At 43.4% G+C, this 22,102-nt stretch overlaps 1 protein-coding gene and 2 pseudogenes across 1 annotated transcript; all 3 read left to right on the top strand.

The window, feature by feature from the left end:
• The window catches only part of LOC135877972 (up-regulator of cell proliferation-like), a 778,396-nt pseudogene that overhangs the window by 224,538 nt on the left and 531,756 nt on the right, over positions 1 to 22,102 (top strand).
• LOC135877443 (olfactory receptor 8U9-like) lies at positions 2,651 to 3,589 on the top strand. Its single transcript, XM_065402877.1, has one exon. The coding sequence runs from the start codon at positions 2,651 to 2,653 to the stop codon at positions 3,587 to 3,589; it is 939 nt and encodes a 312-aa protein (XP_065258949.1).
• Positions 10,009 to 20,511, top strand: LOC135877427 (olfactory receptor 5W2-like; annotated as a pseudogene).

Genomic DNA, 22,102 nt, shown 5'->3' with positions numbered 1-22,102 from the left:
CAACAACTCAATGTTTTACTTCCCTTCGTATTTTCAATGTTGTCACTTGTTTGTGTGTGGCTTTATTTTGCTGTCTGTCACTTTATTACTTATTTTTACTGTTCTCTGTGTGTGAAGTATTAATCAAATTAAGAGTTGACATTCCTGAGAAATTGTATAATCCCGAGTGAATACCTTTTACTCTCCTTTCCAGTATCAGAAAATATTGTATTAATATTTGGGGTGAGAGCATTTCTAGTTGACTCATAAATTTATTTAGCATCTTAAAGCTGAGCTCTGTGTGCAGATAATATGCATGCAAGGGGGATGGTTTTGTGAACTGCAGAAGTCCGTAGCATGCTAGTGTTTTGGCAGATTCTTAATTTTTCGAGAGCAGCTTTCCCTGGAGATTTAATGGTCTGTGGTAGGAGTAAGTTATTTAATTGGGCCTCTGGAGCATATTTTTTATGCTTTCACTTAATGACCACAATGACTTTGTTTTATTTATGTACCTGTTTTCAGTATGCCACATTTTACTGTGTTTACTGGCTTGAGTTGTTAGAAAGGATGATAAAATACATGTACTCCAAGGGCAGTGTTAATTTTCTCTTTTTTTTAAATTTCATATTACATAAGCATCTTAAGAGGTGTTAATTATCCCTTGTTTTAATATTCTTTCTTCTTCTTCCATACCCATGAACTTTTAAAAATATATATGATATCTAGGTTTAGTATGCACAATAAATTACCTCGATATTGGTGCTGCACATAACAACATTCAATCTGCACATGCATGGAATAAATTAGAGGGAACACTGGTCATTTCCAGCTTTACTGAGAAGCACCAAATTAACAATGGAGGGCAGATGGCTGTGGTCTCCTCCTGCACTCCTCTGGTCATCATGTGGTCTCCATCAAGCACAATGCGTGAACCTATCCTTCCTACTTTGGGGAGTAACCTAGCAAGGGAAGGACATAGAATACCATAGTGATTGGCATCCGATAGATAGATAGATAGATAGATAGATAGATAGATAGATAGATAGATAGATAGATAGATAGATAGATAGATAATCTGGAGTACTCTTACATGTCTTATAGCTTTTACATTTCACCTATTGGGGTCGGGTCAATGAGGTGATTTTGAAACAATTAGTACTTTTCAGCTGTATCTAACTTTCTGTTCCTTTGATTCCAGACTTGTTGATAAGGCTGGTTGGAAATTTTTCTTGAGAAGTTTTTTGATGAGAAATTGGATTTTCAATTTAACTATTTTTTTCCTGAAATTATTGTTTTCCTGGAAATTATAAGATTTCTGTCAAAAATGCCAAACATCATGCCTCCCTAAACCATGGCTGTGGGACTCTGGTGACCATCATGCATCATGGGGGATGTATTCCAGCCTGGGAGCCTGGCCCATGGAAGAGATTGGCGGTGTGTGGTATCAGATGTACCCCCATGGTATTTCCAAGCCGAAATGTTAAATTTTCAGCCAAAAGCTTTCAGTCTCCACAAACAAATCCCCTTTGTGGATCATCTCTAAGCAGCACCAGGCTTGCTCTGAAAGCAGCAGAATGAAATCTTCCCCTAACCTCATACTCTGTAATGCTGGTAGAAATTGCATCATTTAATAACACAGTAGGAAAGAGTGGGCTGAATTAATCCCCAGTGCATGAGTTACACCAAGGGTGGCTTTCCTTCACTGAGCACATTAATTAGGTGTTGTGTCTCTCTGAGCTCAGGAATTCCCAGTTGCTTCAGGGATCATGTCCCATAAATCACAAATCTCACTATAAAACTTCCTGAATGCTCCAGACTGGCAGACTCCGACGATGAGGAAACGCCAACACAACTCTCTCTCTCTTCTCAGCAGGTACATGTGATTGTCCAGTATCAGAGTCACACACACACAGACACCTTGGGGATCAGCAGGTATTGAATTCAAGACCTCCAGCACTAAAAGCCGCAGCCCCAACTCCTACCCCTTCAGCTAAAGGAGCGACCTCCTTGCTTGGAAAAAATAGCCAATTACATAGTCACCGAAGCCAGTGCTTTCCACTATGTCTCTGGGTTTTCATACAGGCTAAAGCAAATGCCAAAAAGATTAATTTGCACTGTAAGGAAATTTACCCCAACCCGACACTCCTTTACTCTCACCTCTTCTTTAGCTAACAAATAATCTCTTCAGACTGAGATGGTTTTCACCCTGATTCTCTTACAGCAGAGTCACAAGTCACTACTTGCTACTCAGATAAGTGAACAGGAGTGTTTGTCTGTGGGGCATGATTAACCTGTGTGTCACTATATTTATGCAGTGTCTATTTTATCAAACAACTGAAATGTTTGTGAACAGCTGTGAACATCTGGCTCTGTGGACTAAGCCCTTCGCTGAGCGGGTACTGGTGTCCACTGAGAAACTGACCTCCATTTATCTTCACTTATTTCATTACAGAGAAGGGACAGGTTTTCCGCGCCGTCCACCTGCCCACATCTCTGTAGCTGCCTGATCTCTGTTCAGAGGAAATGGAAAAGGGAAATCACTCAGAGGCGACTGAGTCCATTCAGAAACTGATCTCTATTTATCTTCTCTTACTTCATTACAGAGAAGGGACAGGTTTTCCGCATCCAGCTACCCACATCTCTGTAGCTGTCTGAGCTGTATTCAGAGACGATGGAAAAGGGAAATCACTCAGAGGTGACTGAGTTCATTCTCTCAGGACTGACAGATCGTCCGGAGCTGCAGCTTCCCCTGTTTGTGCTGTTCCTACTGATTTATGGTATCACCCTGGTGGAGAATGGGGGGATGATCTTGTTAATCACGATTGACCCCCGACTCCACACCCCCATGTACTTTTTCCTCAGTAATTTGTCTTTCTGTGACCTTTGCTATTCCTCAGTAATTTCCCCTAAGATGCTGCTGAATTTCTTAGCTGAGAGGAAAAGCATTTCTTACACTGCCTGTGCTGTGCAAAAGTACCTCTTTTACGCTTTTTCAGATTTTGAGTGCCTCTTGCTGGCTGTGATGGCATATGACCGTTATGTGGCCATCTGTAACCCGCTGCTCTATACAGTCACCATGTCCAGGCAGCTTTGTAAACAGCTGGCGGCTGGGGTGTACGCTGTGGGATTGGTGGATTCAATGATATACACGTGTTTTACATTTCGGCTGTCATTCTGCAGCTCCAACATCATCAATCATTTCTTCTGTGACATCCCCCCATTGTTGGTGCTCTCCTGTTCTGACACCCGCATCAATGAGATTGTGATGTTCACTTTAGTGTGCTGCATTATAGTGAGCAGCCTTGTGACTGTCCTCCTCTCCTATGTCTATATCACCTCCACCATCCTGCAGATCCGCTCCGCCAAGGGCCGGCACAAAGCCTTCTCCACCTGCACTTTCCACTTGACCTCTGTGGTCCTGCTTTTTGGCACCCTCTTCTTCATGTATTTACGTCCCACCTCCAGCTATTCCATGGACACAGATAAAGTGGCCTCAGTGTTTTACACGCTGGTGATCCCCATGTTAAACCCCCTCATCTACAGCCTGAGGAACACGGAGGTAAAGGACGCCCTGAGGAAAGCAATGAAAAAACTCCTAACCAATTCTTGAATGTGTTCAACTCAGTACTGGTTTAGTGATGGGGAGTGGAAACAGGTGAATTCAATTCCCAGCCCATTGCAATGTAATTTCTCAGAGCCCATGGTTGTATTGTTCATTATTGTATTGTTATTATTATTAATTTGTTTGTATTGTAACAAGGTCTGCAGGCCCCATCTGAGAGCAGTGGACAAATCATGGGAAGAATCACAGGTCCAGAGAGAGAAAATGATTTTATAAGCTGGTGGCTAGGGGCATCCACCTAGATGGTGAGATTCTCAACTTCACGTCTCTGTTCCAATGGCTATTTAATTCGTTATCCACAGTAGAACAACTTTGAAAGGAGAGATTGAGAGAAACCCAGACTGGAATAGCACATCATATAGGGGCATATCCATGTGCATAGTGTGACAGGTTTGGTCACAGAGACCCCTATTGGGACTGTCACCAGATGTGCTGAAATTACCTCTGATCCTGTTTTCCCTGCCAGTCTGGGCCTCCAGAACCCTGCCTTGTTGAGCCAGACACACTAGCCTGCTGCAACTCAGACCCAGGTCTGGGCTACACCCGCAAAGCTGGAGATCTAGACTGAAACCAGCTCAGCAGGATACATGTCTGCAGCATGCAGACACCCTGCTCCCAATGGGATCTAAACCCAAACAAACCCATTTTACTCTGTATAAAGCTTATACAGGATAAAATGAGAAATGTAAAATGCCCTCTATATCACTGCAAGAGAGATAGGCACAAATGTTTACCCCCTCCTCCCCCGCCCCAGGTTACAATTACTTACACTGAGTGTATAAATAAACAAAAGTGATTTTATTAAGTATAAAAAGTAGGATTTAAGTGGTTTTAAGTAGGAACAGACAGAACAAAGTATGTCACAAAGCAAAATAAAACAAAACACGCAAGGCTAAGCTTAATACACCCAGAAATCAGTTACAAATGTTAACTTCTCACCCCAGTTGTTACTTCAGGTAAAATCCTTCCCAGGTCCGATGCCTTTTCTGACCTGGGGCCAGCCTGTTCTTACCCACCTCTTTGGTTACAGTCCTTCTGGAAAAGTTCCAACTTCAAGATGGATTTCAGTATCAGATGACATTGTTACATGTCACTGTAAGACGCCAGTGTGATGTTGCACCCCATAAGTCTTTATGGAAATATGCTTATGAATGTAAATATGACATGACTGGAATATGTTTTATGCTACTATGCCATGTAACATATCTATGCAAAGGCTATGATCTACTGAATACATTCCTCCTATTTGTATGCATGTATCATTTTTGTATTCAAAGTTATGTATATTGGTTATGTACTTGTTTAATTTTAAATAGCCTCTGTGAAGCAGTTGGTAGCTTCCTGAGAAAAGACTATTCTCAGTAAGTGGCCCATCAAGAAACACTTAAGCCAGCAATGATCTTGGAGACACCAATCCATATGTGAGCTTTCCCAGGAATGTGGCTTGGCTGGTAAGGAACTGAGTCATGCATGGACATGTGACGTGCCCATGTGACTCCAAAACTCAATCTTGGAGCTGGGATTCTACACAGGGGGAGAGAGGGCTGTCCACCCACAAGAGAAACTCAATTTAAACCCTTGGGAAACCCTCCATTTTGTCTTCAGTTGGCTCACGAGATATCCTTTGGGGGTGAAGCGGCTACCTGAAAGAAACTGGTAAAAAGGACAGTAACTACAAGGGGTGTGAGTGATTGCTGGACCCAGACTAGAAGGAGACTAGTCTGTAAAAGGGACAAAGCTATTAGGAGTATTTGTAACACTTTGTGAATAGTATCAGGTCAATCCAAATGGTATTGTTTTTGACAATAAATTATTAGTCCAGAAGAAATTCACCCATTCCTAGACACCTTTAAATAATTTCCCAGCATTGGAACACAAAGCGACATTTGGAGAGGTGTCCAACAAATAAAGTGGAATACATTCACCTCATTTTTGTATCATATTGAAAAGACATCACAGGAGAGACAGCGATACAGACCAGCTGATGCTCTGGCCCTCTGTGTTCCATTTCCACGAGGAAAGGCACGGCAACAACATTAATTGCATGTCCTGTGCACACCTGTTGTCCTGGGAGCAAAGATGCTCCAGGGATCAAATCACAAAGTCATCAAAGCCAAATTTAACCTCTGCTGCCCAAGGAAGCAGCTACAGAGTTTTTAAGGGTAACATTGGTGTGGTTAGCAAACAGGGAAAGATTCGTCTCTAAGTCTGATTTTAGGGTTCTGAGCAGGTGCTGCTTCCGTCCTTCTCAAATAATTTTAAGTGAAGGGAGGAAAAACAAAGAGGGACCACCAACTCATGGGCAAACAAGTCAGTTTCAGAGCACTCCAGCCTTTAATTGAAAAGACAGTGAGCCATTCATGGGAGGGGAAGGAAGGAATTATTGTGAGAGGAGAAATTTCAACTTTTCTGAACATATTTACCTATCAAAAGAAGGAAAGAGCTTTACCAAGGGAGGGAGAAGAGTGACTGGAAAAGGAGAGAAAAATAGCTTTAATAGGAATGGGAAAAACTCCCCCATCGATTCAGGGAATGTCTATACTGAGGCCATTACATTGACTCAATTATGGTGTGCAGCAGCGCCGTAGTGTAGATGATTTCCACATTGATGGAAAGGTTTTTCCTTCGATGTAGTTAATCCACATCTCCGAGAGGCAGTAGCTCGGTCAATGGAATAATTACACTGAGGGTCAGCACAAGCTAACTGCCTCACACAGGGTGCCCTGTGCGATGGAGCTCTGTTGATCTCATTTTTAAGCATAAACCAGGCCTCAGGAAGCTGCCCATCGAAAAGAACTAGTTGGGAAATCCAGTCCTATCTCCCTGCCAGGGCAGCAGAATCCCCTTCGGTTCTTTTTGTTCAGGCTAGTTGGAAATATTCCAACTGTCCCAGCTTCCCAGTAGAGATTATTCTGCATTCTGATCAAGCTCAGTGTCAGACTGTGTGTGTGTAGTGGGCACTCTGTGTGTGTGTGTGTGTGCGTTTGGTGTGCAGTGGGCACTGTGTGTGTGCATGTGATGGGGAATACCGTGGAGCTGAATGTCAAGTGTAGGCAGGTGCATGTCCCTTGCCCCGCCCACTGCTCAGGCAGGCATCCCCCCTCCTCCCACTGCAGGGCTCCTTGTGAGATCATAGAATCATAGGACTGGAAGGGACCTCGAGAGGTTGTCTAGTCCAGTCCCCTGCACTCGTGGCAGTTCGAAGTATTATCTAGAACATCCCTGACAAGTGTTTGTCTAACCTGCTCTTAAAAGTCTCCAGTGGTGGAGATTCGACAACCTTCCTGGGCAAGTTATTCCAGTACTTAGCCACCCTCACTGTTGGGATGTTTTTCCTAATATCTATATTATTATAGGTTTTCCTATACCACACTTGCTGCAATTGAAGTCCGAAGGTTCTTGCCCTTTCTTCCCCTCCTCCCTGATTGTTTTGCAATTTTATTCCTAAACTCTGTGTGACAGGTTGGGTAACAGAAACCCCTTTGGGACTGCCACCGGACATGCCTAGACTACTTCTGAGAATGTTTTCCCTGCCGACTTTGGTCTTAGGTACCTTAACTTCTTTGAGCCAGACACGCCTGCTGCAAACCAGGATCCAAGTCTGAAAGATATCCCTCACAAGCTGCAGGCTTAACTGAAAACAGCTTAAGAAATATTCCTGTCTCTAACACTCAGATGCCCAGCTCCCAATGAGGTCCAAACCCCAAATAAATCTGTTTTACTCTGTATAAAGCTTATATAGGGTAAACTCAAAAATTGGTCGCCCTCTATAACACTGACAGAGAGATATGCACCACTGTATGCCCCCCCCCAGGTATTAATACATACTCTGGGTTAATTAATAAGTAAAAAGTGATTTTATTAAATACAAAAAGTAGGATTTAAGTGGCTCCAAGTAATAACAGACAGAACAAAGTGAATTACCAAACAACATAAAATAAAACACGCAAGTCTAAGCCTAATACAGTAAAAAGTATATGCAGATAAATCTCACCCTCAGAGATGTTCCAATAAGCCTCTTTACAGACTAGACTTCCTCCTAGTCTAGGTCCAGCAATCACTCACACTCCTTTGTACCAATTTCTTTCAGGCATCTCCTTGGTGTGGAGAGGCTATATTTTGTGCCAGCTGAAGGCAAAATGGAGGGTTTTCCCCAGGGGCTTATATACTCTCTCTTGTGGGTCTCTCTCCCTTGCCCTCTCCTATGCAGAATCCAGCTCCAAGATGGAGTTTTGGAGTCACATGGACAGGTCACATGTCCATGCATGAATGAGTTCCTTACAGGCTGATGCCAAATTCCCAGGAAAGCTCAGAAGTGGATTGGTGTCTCTCAAAGTTCATTGTTAGCTTAAGTGTTTCTTGATTGGGCACTTAAAGAGAATAGTCTTTTCTCAAGAAGCTGACTAACTGCTTCACTGAGGCTACTTAAAATCAAACAAGTACATAGCCAGTATTCATAACTTCAAATACAAAAATGATACATGAATGCAAATAGTATTTCTTTGTTTAAGACAGACCAGTTTGCCAGCCTCAGTTTGAAACGTGTATTAATAACATGATACAGTGTAATCTTATATCTTCACACACATTATCGAAAAATATTGTATTAATATTTGCGATTAGAGCATGACTATTTCTAGTTGACTCAAGGATCGATTTAGTATTCACAACTGAGCTCTGTGTGCAGATAATATGCATGTAAGAGGGATAGTTCTGTGAACTACAGAAGTCCATAGCATACTGTGGTCTCCTCCTGAGCTCCTGTGGTCATCATGTGGTCTCTATCAAGCACAATGAGTGAACCTATCTTTCCTACTTTCGGGAATAACTTAGCAAGGGAAGGACATAGGATACCATGGTGATTGGCATGCTATAAAAAGCTATATAATCTGGAGTACTCTTACGTGTCTTACAGATTTTACATTCCACCTAATGGGGCCAGAACAAGGAGGTGATTCTGAAACCAGGAAAGATTGAGAAGATATCTGCTAAATCTGCAAACAAATAGTATGTTTCACCTGTATCTAACTTTCTGTTCCTTTGATTCCAAATTTGTTGCTAAAGCTGATTAGAAATTTTTCTTGTGAAGTTTTCTTGATGGGACATTGGATTTTCAATTCAATTATTTTCCCCCCTGGAAATTATAAGATTTCCATCAACATAACAAACTCCCCTCCTCCCTAAACCGTTGCTGTGATGTTCCAGGGAAGTTCAGGAAGAGGAGAGACCATCATGCATCATCGGGGACGTAGTGCAGCCTGGGAGCCTGTACTATGGAAGAGATGAGTGGTGTGTGGTATCTGAGCCACTCCTCTGGTCTTTACAATCTGAAATATTAAGTTTTTACCAAAAAGCTCTCAGTCTCCAAAACAAACCCCCTTTGTGAATCAGCTCTATTCAGTACCTGGTTTGCAATGATAACAGCAGGATGAAATATACCGCTAACCTCATACTCTGTAACTCTGGTAAAAATTGCATCATTTAATAACACAGTAGGAAAGAGTGGGACTAATTAATCCCCAAGGCATGAATTACACCGAGGGTGGCTTTGGTTCACTGAATGCATTAATTTGGTGTTATGGCTCTTTGAGCTCAGGTATTCCCAGTTGCTTCAGGAATCATGCCCCATAGATCACACATCTCAGTATAAAACATCCCGAATGCTCCATACTGGCAGTTTAGGTCAATGGAGAAAAACCACCACATCTCTCTCTTGTCTCAGAAGGTACGTGCTATTGTCCTGAATTACAGTCACACACAGACGCGGACACCTTGGGGATCAGCAGGTATTGAATTCAAGACCTCCAGCACTAAAAGCGTCAGCCCCAACTCCTACCCCTTCAGCTAACGGAGCGACCTCCTGGGTTGGAAAAATAGGCAATTACATGGTCACCGAAGCCAGTGCTTTCCACTATGTCTCTGGGTTTTCATAAACGCTAAAGTAAATGCCAAAAAGCTTACTTAGCACAGTAAGCAAGCTTTACCCCAAACCGATATGCCAAGCCACAGAGCTCCCCTTGCCCAAAAAGGGTAGGAAGATTGAGACTCCCCTTTACTGTCACCCCTTCTTTAGCTAAGGAATAATCTCTTCAGACTGATTGTCTCACAGCAGAGTCACAAGTGACTGCTTGCTGCTCGGATTAGTGATCAGGAGTGTTTGTGAGTGGGGAATGATTAACCTGCGTGTCATTGTATTTGCACAGCATGTGCATTTTATCGAACACCTGGAATGAGCAGCTGTGAACATCTGGCTCTGTGGAGTAAGCCCTTCCCTGAGCACGTACTGATGTCCAGTAAGAAATTGATCTCCGTTTATCTTCACTTACTTCATTACAGAGAAAGGACATGTTTTCCGTACCATCCACCTGCCCACATCTCTTTAGCTGTCTGATCTCTGTTCAGAGGAGATGGAAAAGGGAAATCACTCGGAGGCGACTGAGTTCATTCTCTCAGGACTGACAGATTGTCTGGATCTGCAGGTTCCCCTATTTGTGGTGTTCCTACTGATTTATGGTATCACCCTGGTGGGGAATGGGGGGATGATTTTGTTAATAATGATTGATCCCCGACTCCACACCCCCATGTACTTTTTCGTCAGTAATTTGTCTTTCTGTGACCTCTAAGATGCTGCTGAATTTCTTAGCCGAGAGGAAAAGCATTTCTTACACTGCCTGCACTGCACAAATGTCTCTATCTATCGCTTTTTCAGATGTTGAGTGCCTCTTGCTGGCCGTCATGGCATATGACCGTTATGTGGCCATCTGTAAGCCGCTGCTCTATACGGTCACCATGTCCAGGGAAGTTTGTAAAAAGCTGGTGGCTGGGGTGTACGCTGTGGGGGTGGTGGATTCAATGATAAACACTTGTTTTATACTACGGCTGTCATTCTGCAGCTCCAACATCATCAGTCATTTATTCTGTGACATCCCCCCACTGTTGGCTCTCTCCTGTTCTGACACCCGCATCAATGAGATTGTGATGTTTGCTTTTGCATGCTGTGTTATACTGAGTAGCTTTGTGACTGTCCTCCTCTCCTATGTCTATATCACCTCCACCATCCCGAAGATCCGCTCTGCCGAGGGCCGGCGCAGAGCCTTCTCCACCTGCACTTTCCACTTGACCTCTGTGGTCCTGTTTTTTGGCACCCTCCTCTTCATGTATTTACATCCCACCTCCAGCTATTCCATGGACACAGACAAAGTGGCCTCAGTGTTTTACACGCTGGTGATCCCCATGTTGAACCCCCTCATGTACAGCCTGAGGAACATGGAGGTGAAGGACGCCCTGAGGAAAGCAATGAATAAACTCATAACCAATTTTTGAATCTGTTTAACTCAGTACTGGTTTAGTGATGGGGAGTGGAAACAGGTGAATTCAATTCCCAGCCCATTGCAATGTAATTTTGCAGAGTCCATAGTAGTATCGTTCATTATTATATTGTTATTATTAATTTGTTTGTATTTCAACAAGGTCTGCAGGCCCCAACTGAGATCAGTGGACAAAATACGGGAAGCATCACAGGGCCAGAAGAAATAATGATTTTGTAGACTGGTGGCTATGGACACCAACATAGAGGGTGAGGTGCTCAACTTAACGTCTCTGTTATTTAATTAGTTATCTACAGTAGAACAACTTTGAAAGGAGAGATTGATAGCAACCCAGACTGGAATAGCACAGCACTCAGGGGCTGGGATGCTTTCTGGAAATGCTGGAAACCCAAGTGCAGAGTGTGACAGGTTCGGCCACAGAGACCCCAATTGGTACTGTCAACTGGTGTGCTGAAATAACCTCCTAGCCTGTTTTCCCTGCCAGCCTGGGCCTCCAGAACCCTTCCGTGCTGAGCCAGACATGCTAGCCAGCTGCAAAACACAGACTAAGTGTCTGGGCCACCTCCCCAAAACTGCAGATCTAGATTGAAACCAGCTCAGCAGGATACATGTCTCCATCACGCAGACACCAAGCTCCCAATGAGATCTAAACCCCAAATAAATCTGTTTTACTCTGTATAAAGCTTATACTGGGTAAAATGATAAATGTTTGCCCTCTATATCACTGCAAGAGAGATATCCACAACTCTTCCCCCCCCTCCCCGCCGGTAACCGTTACTTAAACTGAGTTTGTAAATAAACAAAAGTGATTTTATTAAGTATAAAAAGTAGGATTTAAATGGTTTTAAGTAGTAACAGACAGAACAAAGTAAGTCAGAAAGCAAAATAAAGCAAAACATGCAAGGCTAAGCTTTATGCACTCAGAAATTATTTACAAATGTTAACTTCTCACCCCAGTTGTTACTTCAGGTAAAATTCTTCTCAGGTCAGATGCCTTTTTTGACCTGGGTCCAGCCTGTTCTCACCCACCCCTGTGGTTACAGTCCTTTTGTTTCCAGGTGCGTGAAGGTATCTCTGTGGGGTCAGGAGGCCGTCTCTTAAGCCAGTTGAAGACACTCATTGTTTGCTTCTCCCACTTTATATAGAACTTCCCTAAGCAGGAAACCTTTTTTTTTTTTTTTTGTACAAACTTCAAGATGGATTTCAGTATCCTGGTTTGTCCCACACATAAGCAGGAAGGCGTGCAGGTAAACAGAGCAATTTGCAGTTCATTGATTCTGAAGCACCCTTAATGGCCTCCACTTAATATGTCTACATCAGTAATACAAGTTTATACCTTATTCTCCTAACTCCAGACAGAGACATAATTCATGTAAACAAATAGGATGAACACACTTAGTAGATTATAACCTTTCTAATGATATGTTACATGGGGCACTTAGCATAAAGCATATTTCAGTTATGTCATATTCAGAAGCATATTTTCATAAAGTATATGGAGTGCAGTGTCACACATAGCTTTGCCCAGCACTGGACAGAATGGGGAATTGAACTTGGAGCTCCCACCTCACAGGGGAACACCCCAACTAACAATTGGGCTAACAATTACAACTAACAACTGGGCTAACAATTACAAGGAGAAGGACCAGCACCGCCTCCTACGTTGGCTGTGTTGCAACCGGCACTTAAATCCTCCCCCCCCCCCCGCACACACACAATGTTTTGGGACAAAGCTATTAGAAGTATTTGTAACACATTTTTGAATAGTTTCAGTCAATCCAAATTGTGGGGGGGTTTTTTACAATAAATTATTAGTGCAGAAGAAATTCACCCATTTATAGACACTTTTGTGTCCCAACTCTGGTAAATACTTAAGGAGATATTTGGAGAGATGACCAACAAATAAAGTGGAATACATTCATCTCAGTTCTGTATCATATTAAGACGACGTCACGGGAGAGCCAGAGATCCAGACCAGCTGATGCTCTGGCCCTATGTGTTCCATTTCCACAAGGAAAGACATGGCAACAACATTAATAGCATGTGCTGTGCACACCAGTTGTCCTGGGAACCAAGATGCTCCAGGGAGCAAATCTCAAAGTCATCAAAGCCAAATTTAAGCTCCACCACCCAAGGAAGCAGTTAGAGAGGTATTAAGGGTAACGTTGGTGTGGTTAGCAAACAGGGAAAGATTAGACTCTTAGTCTGATTTTAGGGTTCTGAGCAGGTACTGCTTCCGTCATCAACTCATTTTAAGTGAAGGTAGGGAAAACAAAGAAATACCACCAAGTCATGGGCAAACAAATGAGTTTCAGACCTTTAATTGAAGTGACAGTGAGCCATTCATGGGAGGGGAAGGAAGGAACTATCCTGAGAGGAGAAATTTCAACTTTTCTGAACATATTCACCTATCAAAAGAGGGAAAGAGCTTTACCAAGGGAGGGAGAAGAGTGACTGGAAAAGGAGAGAAAATTAGCTTTAAGAGGAATGGGGAAAACTCCCACATCGTTTCAGGGAATGTCTCTACTAAAGCCATTACATTGACTCAGCTATGGTGTGCAGCAGTGCCGTAGTGTAGAAGCTTTCCACATTGATGGAAGGGTTTTTCCATTGATGTAGTTAATCCACATCTCTGAGAGGCAGTAGTTAGGTCAATGGAAGAATTACACTGAGGGTCAGTACAAGCTAACTGCCTCGCACATGGTATGAAAAGTTTCTCAGCCCTGTGTGACAGAGCTCAGTTGATCTAATTTTTAAGCATAAACCAGGCCTCAGAGAAAGTACCGATGGAAAATCCCAGTTGGGAAATTTAGTCCTATCTCCCTGCCAGGGCAGTAGAATCCCCTTTGGTTCTTTTTGTTCAGGCTAGTTGGAAATATTCCAGCTGTCCCAGCTTTCCAGTAGAGATTATTCTGCATTCTGATTGAGCTCAGTGTCAGACTGTGTGTGTGTAGTGGGCACTCTGTGTGTGTGTGTTTTGTGTGCAGTGGACACTGTGTGTGTGTGTAGTGGGCACTGTGTGTTTCTTGTGCGTGTGTGTGTAGTGGGCACTCTGTGTGTGTGTGTTTGGTGTACAGTGGTTTCTTTGTGTGTGTATATAGTGGATGCTTTGTGTGTGTGTGTGTTTGGTGTGCAGTGGGCACTATGTGTGTGTGTGTGTGATGGGGGATACAGTGGAGCTGAATGTCAAGTGTAGACAGGTGTGTTCTCTTGCCGTGCCCAGTGCTCAGGCTGGCGTTCCCCCATTGCAGGGCCCTTTTTGAGATCATACAATCATAGGACTCGAAGGGACCTCGAGAGGTCGTCTAGTCCAGTCCCCTGCACTCATGGCCATTCTAAGTATTATCTAGACCATCCCTGACAGGTGTTTGTCTAACCTGCTCTTAAAAATTTCCAATGGTGGAGAGTCCACAACCTTCCTGGTTATTCCAGTGCTTAGCCACGCTCACTGTTGGGATGTTTTCCTAATGTCCAACCTAAACTGCCCTTGCTGCAATTGAAGTCCATAAGTTCTTGTCCTATCCTTCCCCCTCTCTGCCATTGTTTTGCAATTTTATTCCTAAACTCTGTTTCATGGACTATAAATTATTGGAAATAAATAAAATTAACAAAAGTATCGGGAGGGAGCTGGCATGCTTTAAACTAGGTTCAACGGGGACAGGTGAGCAATGCCCACAGGTGTGTGGAGAACATGGAGACCTGGGAGATGGGTCAGAAATAGGAGGGAGCGTGGGCTATAATGGCAGAGAGAAAGGAGGGTCAGGGCAAAACTGGGAGGCAAGATCAAATCAGTATCTTAGATACCTATATACAAAGGATGGATCTAGACTGTTCTCAGTGTTAGCAGATGACAGAAAAAGGAGTAATGCTCTCAAGTTGCAGTGGGGGAGGTTTAGGTTCGATATTAGGAAAAACGTTTCTACTAGGAGGGTGGTGAAGCACTGGAATGGGTTACCTAGGGAGGTGGTGGAATCTCCTTCCTTAGAGGTTTTTAAGGTCAGGCTTGACAAAGCCCTGGCTGGGATGATTTAGTTGGTGTTGGGCCTGCTTTGAGCAGGGGGTTGGACTAGATGACCTCCCTTCCAACCCTGAAAGTCTATGATTCTATGATTCTATGAAATGTGAGAAGTATGCGTAATAAGCAGGAAGAACTGGAAGTGCTAATAAATAAATATAACTATGACATTGTTGGCATCACAGAAACTTGGTGGGATAATACACATGATTGGAATGTTGGTGTGGATGGATACAGCTTGCTCAGGAAGGATAGACAGGGGGGAAAGGGAGGAAGTATTGCCTTATATATTAAAAATGTACACACTTGGACTGAGGTGGAGATGGACATAGGAGACGGAAGTGTTGAGAGTCTCTGGGTTAGGCTAAAAGGGGTAAAAAACAAGGGTGATGTCATGCTAGGAGTCTACTACAGGCCACCTAACCAGGTAGAAGAGGTGGATGAGGCTTTTTTTAAACAACTAACAAAATCATCCGAAGCCCAAGATTTGGTGGTGATGGGGGACTTCAACTATCCAGATATATGTTGGGAAAATAACACAGCGGGGCACAGACTATCCAATAAGTTCTTGGACTGCATTGCAGACAACTATAAGGTGGGTGCATAACTGGCTGGATAACCATACTCAGAGAGTAGTTATTAATGGTTCCCAATCCTGCTGGAAAGGTATAACAAGTGGGGTTCCACAGGGGTCTGTTTTGGGACTGGCTCTGTTCAATATCTTCATCAACGACTTAGATATTGGCATAGAAAGTACGCTTATTAAGTTTGCAGATGATACCAAACTGGGAGGGATTGCAACTGCTTTGGAGGATAGGGTCATAATTCAAAATGATCTGGACAAATTGGAGAAATGGTCTGAGGTAAACAGGATGAAGTTTAATAAAGACAAATGCAAAGTGCTCCACTTAGGAAGGAACAATCAGTTTCACATATACAGAATGGGAAGAGACTGTCTAGGAAGGAGTACGGCAGAAAGGGATCTACGGGTTATAGTGGAACACAAGCTAAATATGAGTCAACAGTGTGATGCTGTTGCAAAAAAAAGCAAATATGATTCTGGGATGTATTAACAGGTGTGTTGTGAGCAAGACACGAGAAGTCATTATTCCGCTCTATGCTGTGCTGGTTAGGCCTCAACTGGAGTATTGTGTCCAGTTCTGGGCACCGCATTTCAATAAAGATGTGGAGAAATTGGAGATGGTCCAGAGAAGAGAAACAAGAATGATTAAAGGTCTTGAGAACATGACCTATGAAGGAAGGCTGAAAGAATTGGGTTTGTTTAGTTTGGAAAAGAGAAGACTGAGAGGGGACATGATAGCAGTTTTCAGGTATCTAAAAGGGTGTCATAAGGAGGAGGGAGAAAACTTGTTCACCTTAGCCTCAAAGGATAGAACAAGAAGCAATGGGCTTAAACTGCAGCAAGGGAGGTTTAGGTTGGACATTAGGAAAAAGTTCCTAACTGTTAGGGTGGTTAAACACTGGAATAAATTGCCTAGGGAGGTTGTGGAATCTCCATCTCTGGAGATATTTAAGAGTAGGTTAGATAAATGTCTATCAGGAATGGTCTAGACAGTATTTGGTCCTGCCATGAGGGCAGGGGACTAAACTTGATGACCTCTCGAGGTCCCTTCCAGTCCTAGTGTCTATGAATCTGTGAACAGCATCTGCAGAGATGCTGAAGAGATCTTCGGTGTTAACCACCAGTTTTTGCAGCCTGCCCTGACCTTGGCATTTTCAGTGAGGACTGCCCCAGGCACCTACAGGTCACAGGAGGCAGAGAAGCCAGGATGACGAGTTATGAGCATGACTCCTAGAGAAAGTAGGGGCATAGTGTTTGCTGGGCACAGAACTGGAGTGAAAGACTTGGGAGTTTCTGAATACAGAGATTGCTGGCTGTTCTACTGGTGTTCAAGGAAACAGGATTTTGCGTACATGCTTTGTAACCCCTCCCCCATGGATTATACCAAAGAATATAGCTGATTTGTATCATCAATTTTTCCTCCTAATACAATCAAACCTACAATGCCTCACAGCTTGGCACCACTTAGGAGAAGGGGGCACCGGCATGCCCCAGAGCACACATAATACCAGCCAAACCTGCACACCCATGAGGGATAATTTTATAGCATTCTGTGGGGGATAATTTCTGCTACCATAGTGAAGAAGGGAAGAGTTATCCCTGGGCCTGCCATGGATCTCCTTGGGGGGAGGTGATGACCACAATGTCCTTTTGCATCTGCAGCCATGGATCAGTGCATGGGCCCATCCCTGTGGTGACCTCACCCTTTCATGTAATTCAGACACTACTGTCAGTCAGCACCACACCTTTGGTGTTACTGGGACAGATTCTAGGTTGGTGGCTGTGACATACCAGAGTCCAACCCAGACTAATCAGCAGCTGTGTCACACCTGCCTACAACCTGGCAATGCCTTGCTGAAGTGGCTTCCACCTGGGTCACTCACAAAAACCCATGTAACATGCAAACCACACCCTGAGCATGTGTGTATCTGCAGCCTGGCCAGGAATAGTTGGGTCACACTCAGGCTCTCACCACCCTTGGTCATACTGCAGAGTGACCCCAACACACTCCCCAGTCTTCGAAATGTACGTCCTGTGCTGCCCAGTCCTCTCCTGGACAATACAAGCTACATTGTCCACTATTTCTTTAGTAGTACTAATATGCATGCAACTTAGTTTCTCAGACACTTCTATTTAAACACACTGGATTAGATAAAACAGTAAAACAAAGTTTATTGACTAGAAAGATAGATTTTAAGTGAGTGCAAATAAGCAGGCATAGAAGTCGGACATAGTTACAAGAAAACTAAAGCTACAATGCAAATTGTGCCTAAGTTAACAAATGATGTGAAATTCAAAGCAAAAATTTCCTCAGCACATGCTTTCAGCAGTCTTACTGACCAAACTTATTAAGTCAGGACCCCTCTCCCAGTTCAATGGCTGTTTCCTTTATCCCTTCAGATGCAGTGAATCAATGGGCAGAGAGAGAGAGAGAGAGAGGTGCCTTGGGATGTCTCCCCCTTCTTTTTAGAGTCCTTTCCCCCCTTTGAGAGCCATGTCCACCTTGTTACAAGAAGACAAAATGTCTATGTAGAAAGATGTTCCCTGCTGCTTTTTCCTCACATTTTTGGGCTTCCTTTGTTTCCCTTCCTACTTGATGACTCTGGTTACTGTTTAGACACAAAAATAAGCAGAACACACATTTCTTTGTTTAAGACAGAGCAGTTTGCCAGCCTGAGTTTGGAACATGTATTAATAACATGATACATGTTATTTGTTTTTTGGTTGGGAAATTGGAGTTTCCATTCAACTATTTTTTCCATGAAATTATCTTTTCCCTGGAAATTATAAGCTTTTCATCAAAATACCAAACTCCCCTCCTCCCTAAACTGTAGCTGTGGGACTCTGGTGATGTTCCATGGCAGTTCAGCAAGAGGAGAAATCATCATGCAGGGATGTAGTCCAGCCCGGAAGCCTACCCCATGGAACAGATTGGTGGTGTGTTGTATCTGATGAAACCCCATGGTATTTCCAAGCTGAAATATTAACTTTTTAGCAAAAACATTTCAGTCACAACAAACAAACCCCCTTTGTGGATCAGCTCTACGCAGTACCTGGCTTGCTTTGAAAACAACAGGATAAAATACATCCCTAAGCTCATACTCTATAACTATGATAGAAATTGCATCATTTAATAACACAGTAGGAAAGAGTAGGCCAAATTAATCCCCAGGGCATGAATTAAACGGAAGGTGGCTTTGGTTCACTGAATGCATTAATTAGGTGTTATGGCTCTCTGCGCTCAGCTATTCCCAGTTGCTTAAGGAATCATGTCACAAATCTCACTATAAAACTTCCCAAATACTCCAAACTGGCAGTTTCTGTCGATGGGGAAACACCACCACATCTCTCTCTCTCTTCTCAGCAGGTACGTGGTATTGTCCTGAATTACAGTCACACACACACAGACACCATGGGGATCAGCAGGTATTGAATTCAAGACCTCAAGCACTAAAAGCCTCAGCCCCAACTCCTACCCCTTCAGCTAAAGGAGCGACCTCCTGGGTTGGAAAAAATAGCCAATTACATAGTCACTGAAGCCAGTGCTTTCCATTATGTCTCTGGGTTTTCATACAGGCTACAGTAAATGCTAAAAAGCTTAATTAGAACAGTAAGCAACTTTACCCCAAACCGACATGCCAAGCCACAGAGCTCCCTTTGCCCAAAGAGGGTAGAAAGATTGACACTCCTTTACTCTCACCCCTTCTTTAGCTAAGGAATAATCTCTTCAGACTGATTTTCTCACAGCAGAGTCACAAGTCACTGCTTGCTGCTCGGATTAGTGAACAGAAGTGTTCGTGTGCGGGGCATGATTAACCTGTGTATTATTGTATTTGCACAGTGTGTGCATCTTATCGAAAACCTGGAATGATCAGCTGTGAACATCTGGCTCTGTGGACTAAGCCCTTCTCTGAGCGGGTACTGATGTCCATTGAGAAACTGATCTCCATTTATCTTCACTTACTTCATTACAGAGAAGGGACAGGTTTTCCACACCATCCACCTGCCCACATCTCTGTAGCTGCCTGATCTCTGTTCAGAGGAGATGGAAAAGGGAAATCACTCGGAGGTGACTGAGTTCATTCTCTCAGGACTGACAGATCGTCCGGAGCTGCAGGTTCCCCTGTTTGTGCTGTTCCTACTGATTTATGGTATCACCCTGCTGGGGAATGGGGGGATGATCTTGTTAATCATGATTGATCCCCGACTGCACAACCCCATGTACTTTTTCCTCAGTAATTTGTCTTTCTGTGACCTCTGCTATTCCTCGATAATTTCCCCTAAGATGCTGCTGAATTTCTTAGCTGAGAGCAAAAGCATTTCTTACACTGCCTGTGCTCTGCAAATGTATCTCTCTGACGCTTTAACAGATGTTGGATGCCTCTTCCTGGCTGTGATGGCATATGACCGTTATGTAGCCATCTGTAACCCGCTGCTCTATACGGTCACCATTTCCAGGCAGCTTTGTAAAGTGCTGGTGGCTGGGGTGTAGGCTGTGGGGTTGGTGGATTCAATGATAAACATGTTTTTTGCATTTCGCCTGTCATTCTGCAGCTCCAACATCATCAATCATTTCTTCTGTGACATCCCCCCATTGTTGGTGCTCTCCTGTTCTGACACCCGCATCAATGAGATTGTGATGTTTGCTTTCACGTCCTGCATTATTGTGAGCAGCCTTGTGATTGTCCTTTTCTCCTATGTCTATATTACCTCCACCATCCTGCAGATCCACTCCGCCGAGGGCCAGCGCAAAGCCTTCTCCACCTGCACTTTCCACTTGACCTCTGTGGCCCTGTATTTTGGCACCCTCCTTTTTGTGTATTTACGTCCCACCTCCAGCTATTCCATGGACACAGACAAAGTGGCCTCAGTGTTTTACACGCTGGTGATCCCCATGTTGAACCCCCTCATCTACAGCCTGAGGAATACGGAGGTGAAGGATGCCCTGAGGAAAGCAATGAATAAACTCCTAACAAATTCTTGAATCTGTTTAACTCAGTAGTGGTTTAGTGATGGGGAGTGGAAACAGGTGAATTGAATTCCCAGCCCATTACAAAATAATTTTGCAGACCCCGTGGGAATATTGTTCATTATTACATTGTTGTTATTATTAGTTTGTTTGTATTGCAACGTCTGCAGGCCCCAGCTGAGATCAGTTGACAAAACACGGGAAGTGTCACAGGGCCATAAAGAGAGAATAATTCTATAGGCTGGTGGCTGTGGGCACCCACCTAGTGGGTGAGATGCTCAACTTCACATCTCTCTTCCAATGGTAATTGAATTAGTTATCCACAATAGAACAACCATGAAAGGAGAGTTTGAGAGCAACTCATACTGGAAGAGCACATCATTCAGGGGCTGGGATGCTTTCTGGAAATCCAGGAAACTGCAGGGTGACCCCAACACACTCCCCAGTCTTTGATTTCCCTCCAGAAATGTACATCCTGTGCTGCCCAGTCCTGTCCTGGACAATACAATTTACATTGTCCATTATTTCTTTAGTAGCACTAATATGTATGCAACTTAGTTTCTGAGACACTTTTATTTAAACACAGTAGATTAGATACAACAATAAAACAAAGGTTATTGACTACAGAGATAGATTTTAAGTGAGTGCAAATAAGGAGGCATAGAAGTCAGACATGGTTACAAGAAAAATAAAGCTAAAATGCAACTTGTGCCTAAGTTAACAAATGATGTAAAATTTAAAGGAAAAGTTTCCTCACCACATGCTTTCAGCAGTCTTCCTGACCAAACTTCTTAGGTCAGGTCCCCTCCCCCAGTCCAATGGCTGCTTCCTTTATCCCTTCACATGCAGTGAATTGAGAGAGAAAGAGAGAGAGAGAGCTGTCTTGGGATGTCTGTCCCTTCTTTTTAGTCCTATCCCCCCTTTGAGAAACATTTCCACCTGGTTACCACAAGACAAAATGTCTATGTAGAAGGATGTTCCCTGCTGCTTTTTCCTCACATTTTTGGGCTTCCTTTGTTTCCCTTCCTGCTTGATGTCTCTGGTTACTGTTTAGACACAAAATTAAGCAGAGCACACATTTCTTTGTTTAAGACAGACCAGTTTGCCAGCCTCAGTTTGGAACATGTATTAAGAACATGATACACTGAAATCTTATAACTTCACATAAATTATCAAAATAAATTGTATTAATATTTGCGATGAGAGCATGACTATTTCTAGTTGACTCATAGAGTTTTTAGAATCTTAAACCTGAGCTCTGTGTGCAGATAATAGGCATGCAAGAGGGATAGTTTTGTGAACTGCAGAACTCCATAGCATGCTGTGGTCTCCTCCTGAGCTCCTCTGGTCATCATGTGGTCTCCATCAGGCAAAATGAGTGAATCTATCCTTCATACTTTGGGGAGTAACCTAACAAGGGAAGGACATAGGATACCATGGTGATTGGCATGCTATAAATAGCTAGGTAATGTGGAGTACTCTTACATGTGTTACAGGTTTTACATTCCACCTATTGGGGCCCGGACAATGAGGTGATTCTGAAACCAGGAATGACTGAGAAGATATCAGCTACAGCTGCAAACATGTAGTGTATTTCATCTGTATC

The sequence above is a fragment of the Emys orbicularis genome, chromosome 4 (assembly GCF_028017835.1).
Source record: "Emys orbicularis isolate rEmyOrb1 chromosome 4, rEmyOrb1.hap1, whole genome shotgun sequence".
In the NCBI taxonomy this organism is placed as follows: Eukaryota; Metazoa; Chordata; order Testudines; family Emydidae; genus Emys; species Emys orbicularis.
Note: the sequence above shows the minus strand (reverse complement) of the source record. Positions and strands in the feature narration are given on the sequence as shown.

Excerpts from the sequence above, each read along its gene's own strand:
- LOC135877443 (XM_065402877.1), top strand. The coding sequence starts at position 2,651 with ATGGAAAAGGGAAATCACTCAGAGGTGACTGAGTTCATTCTCTCAGGA.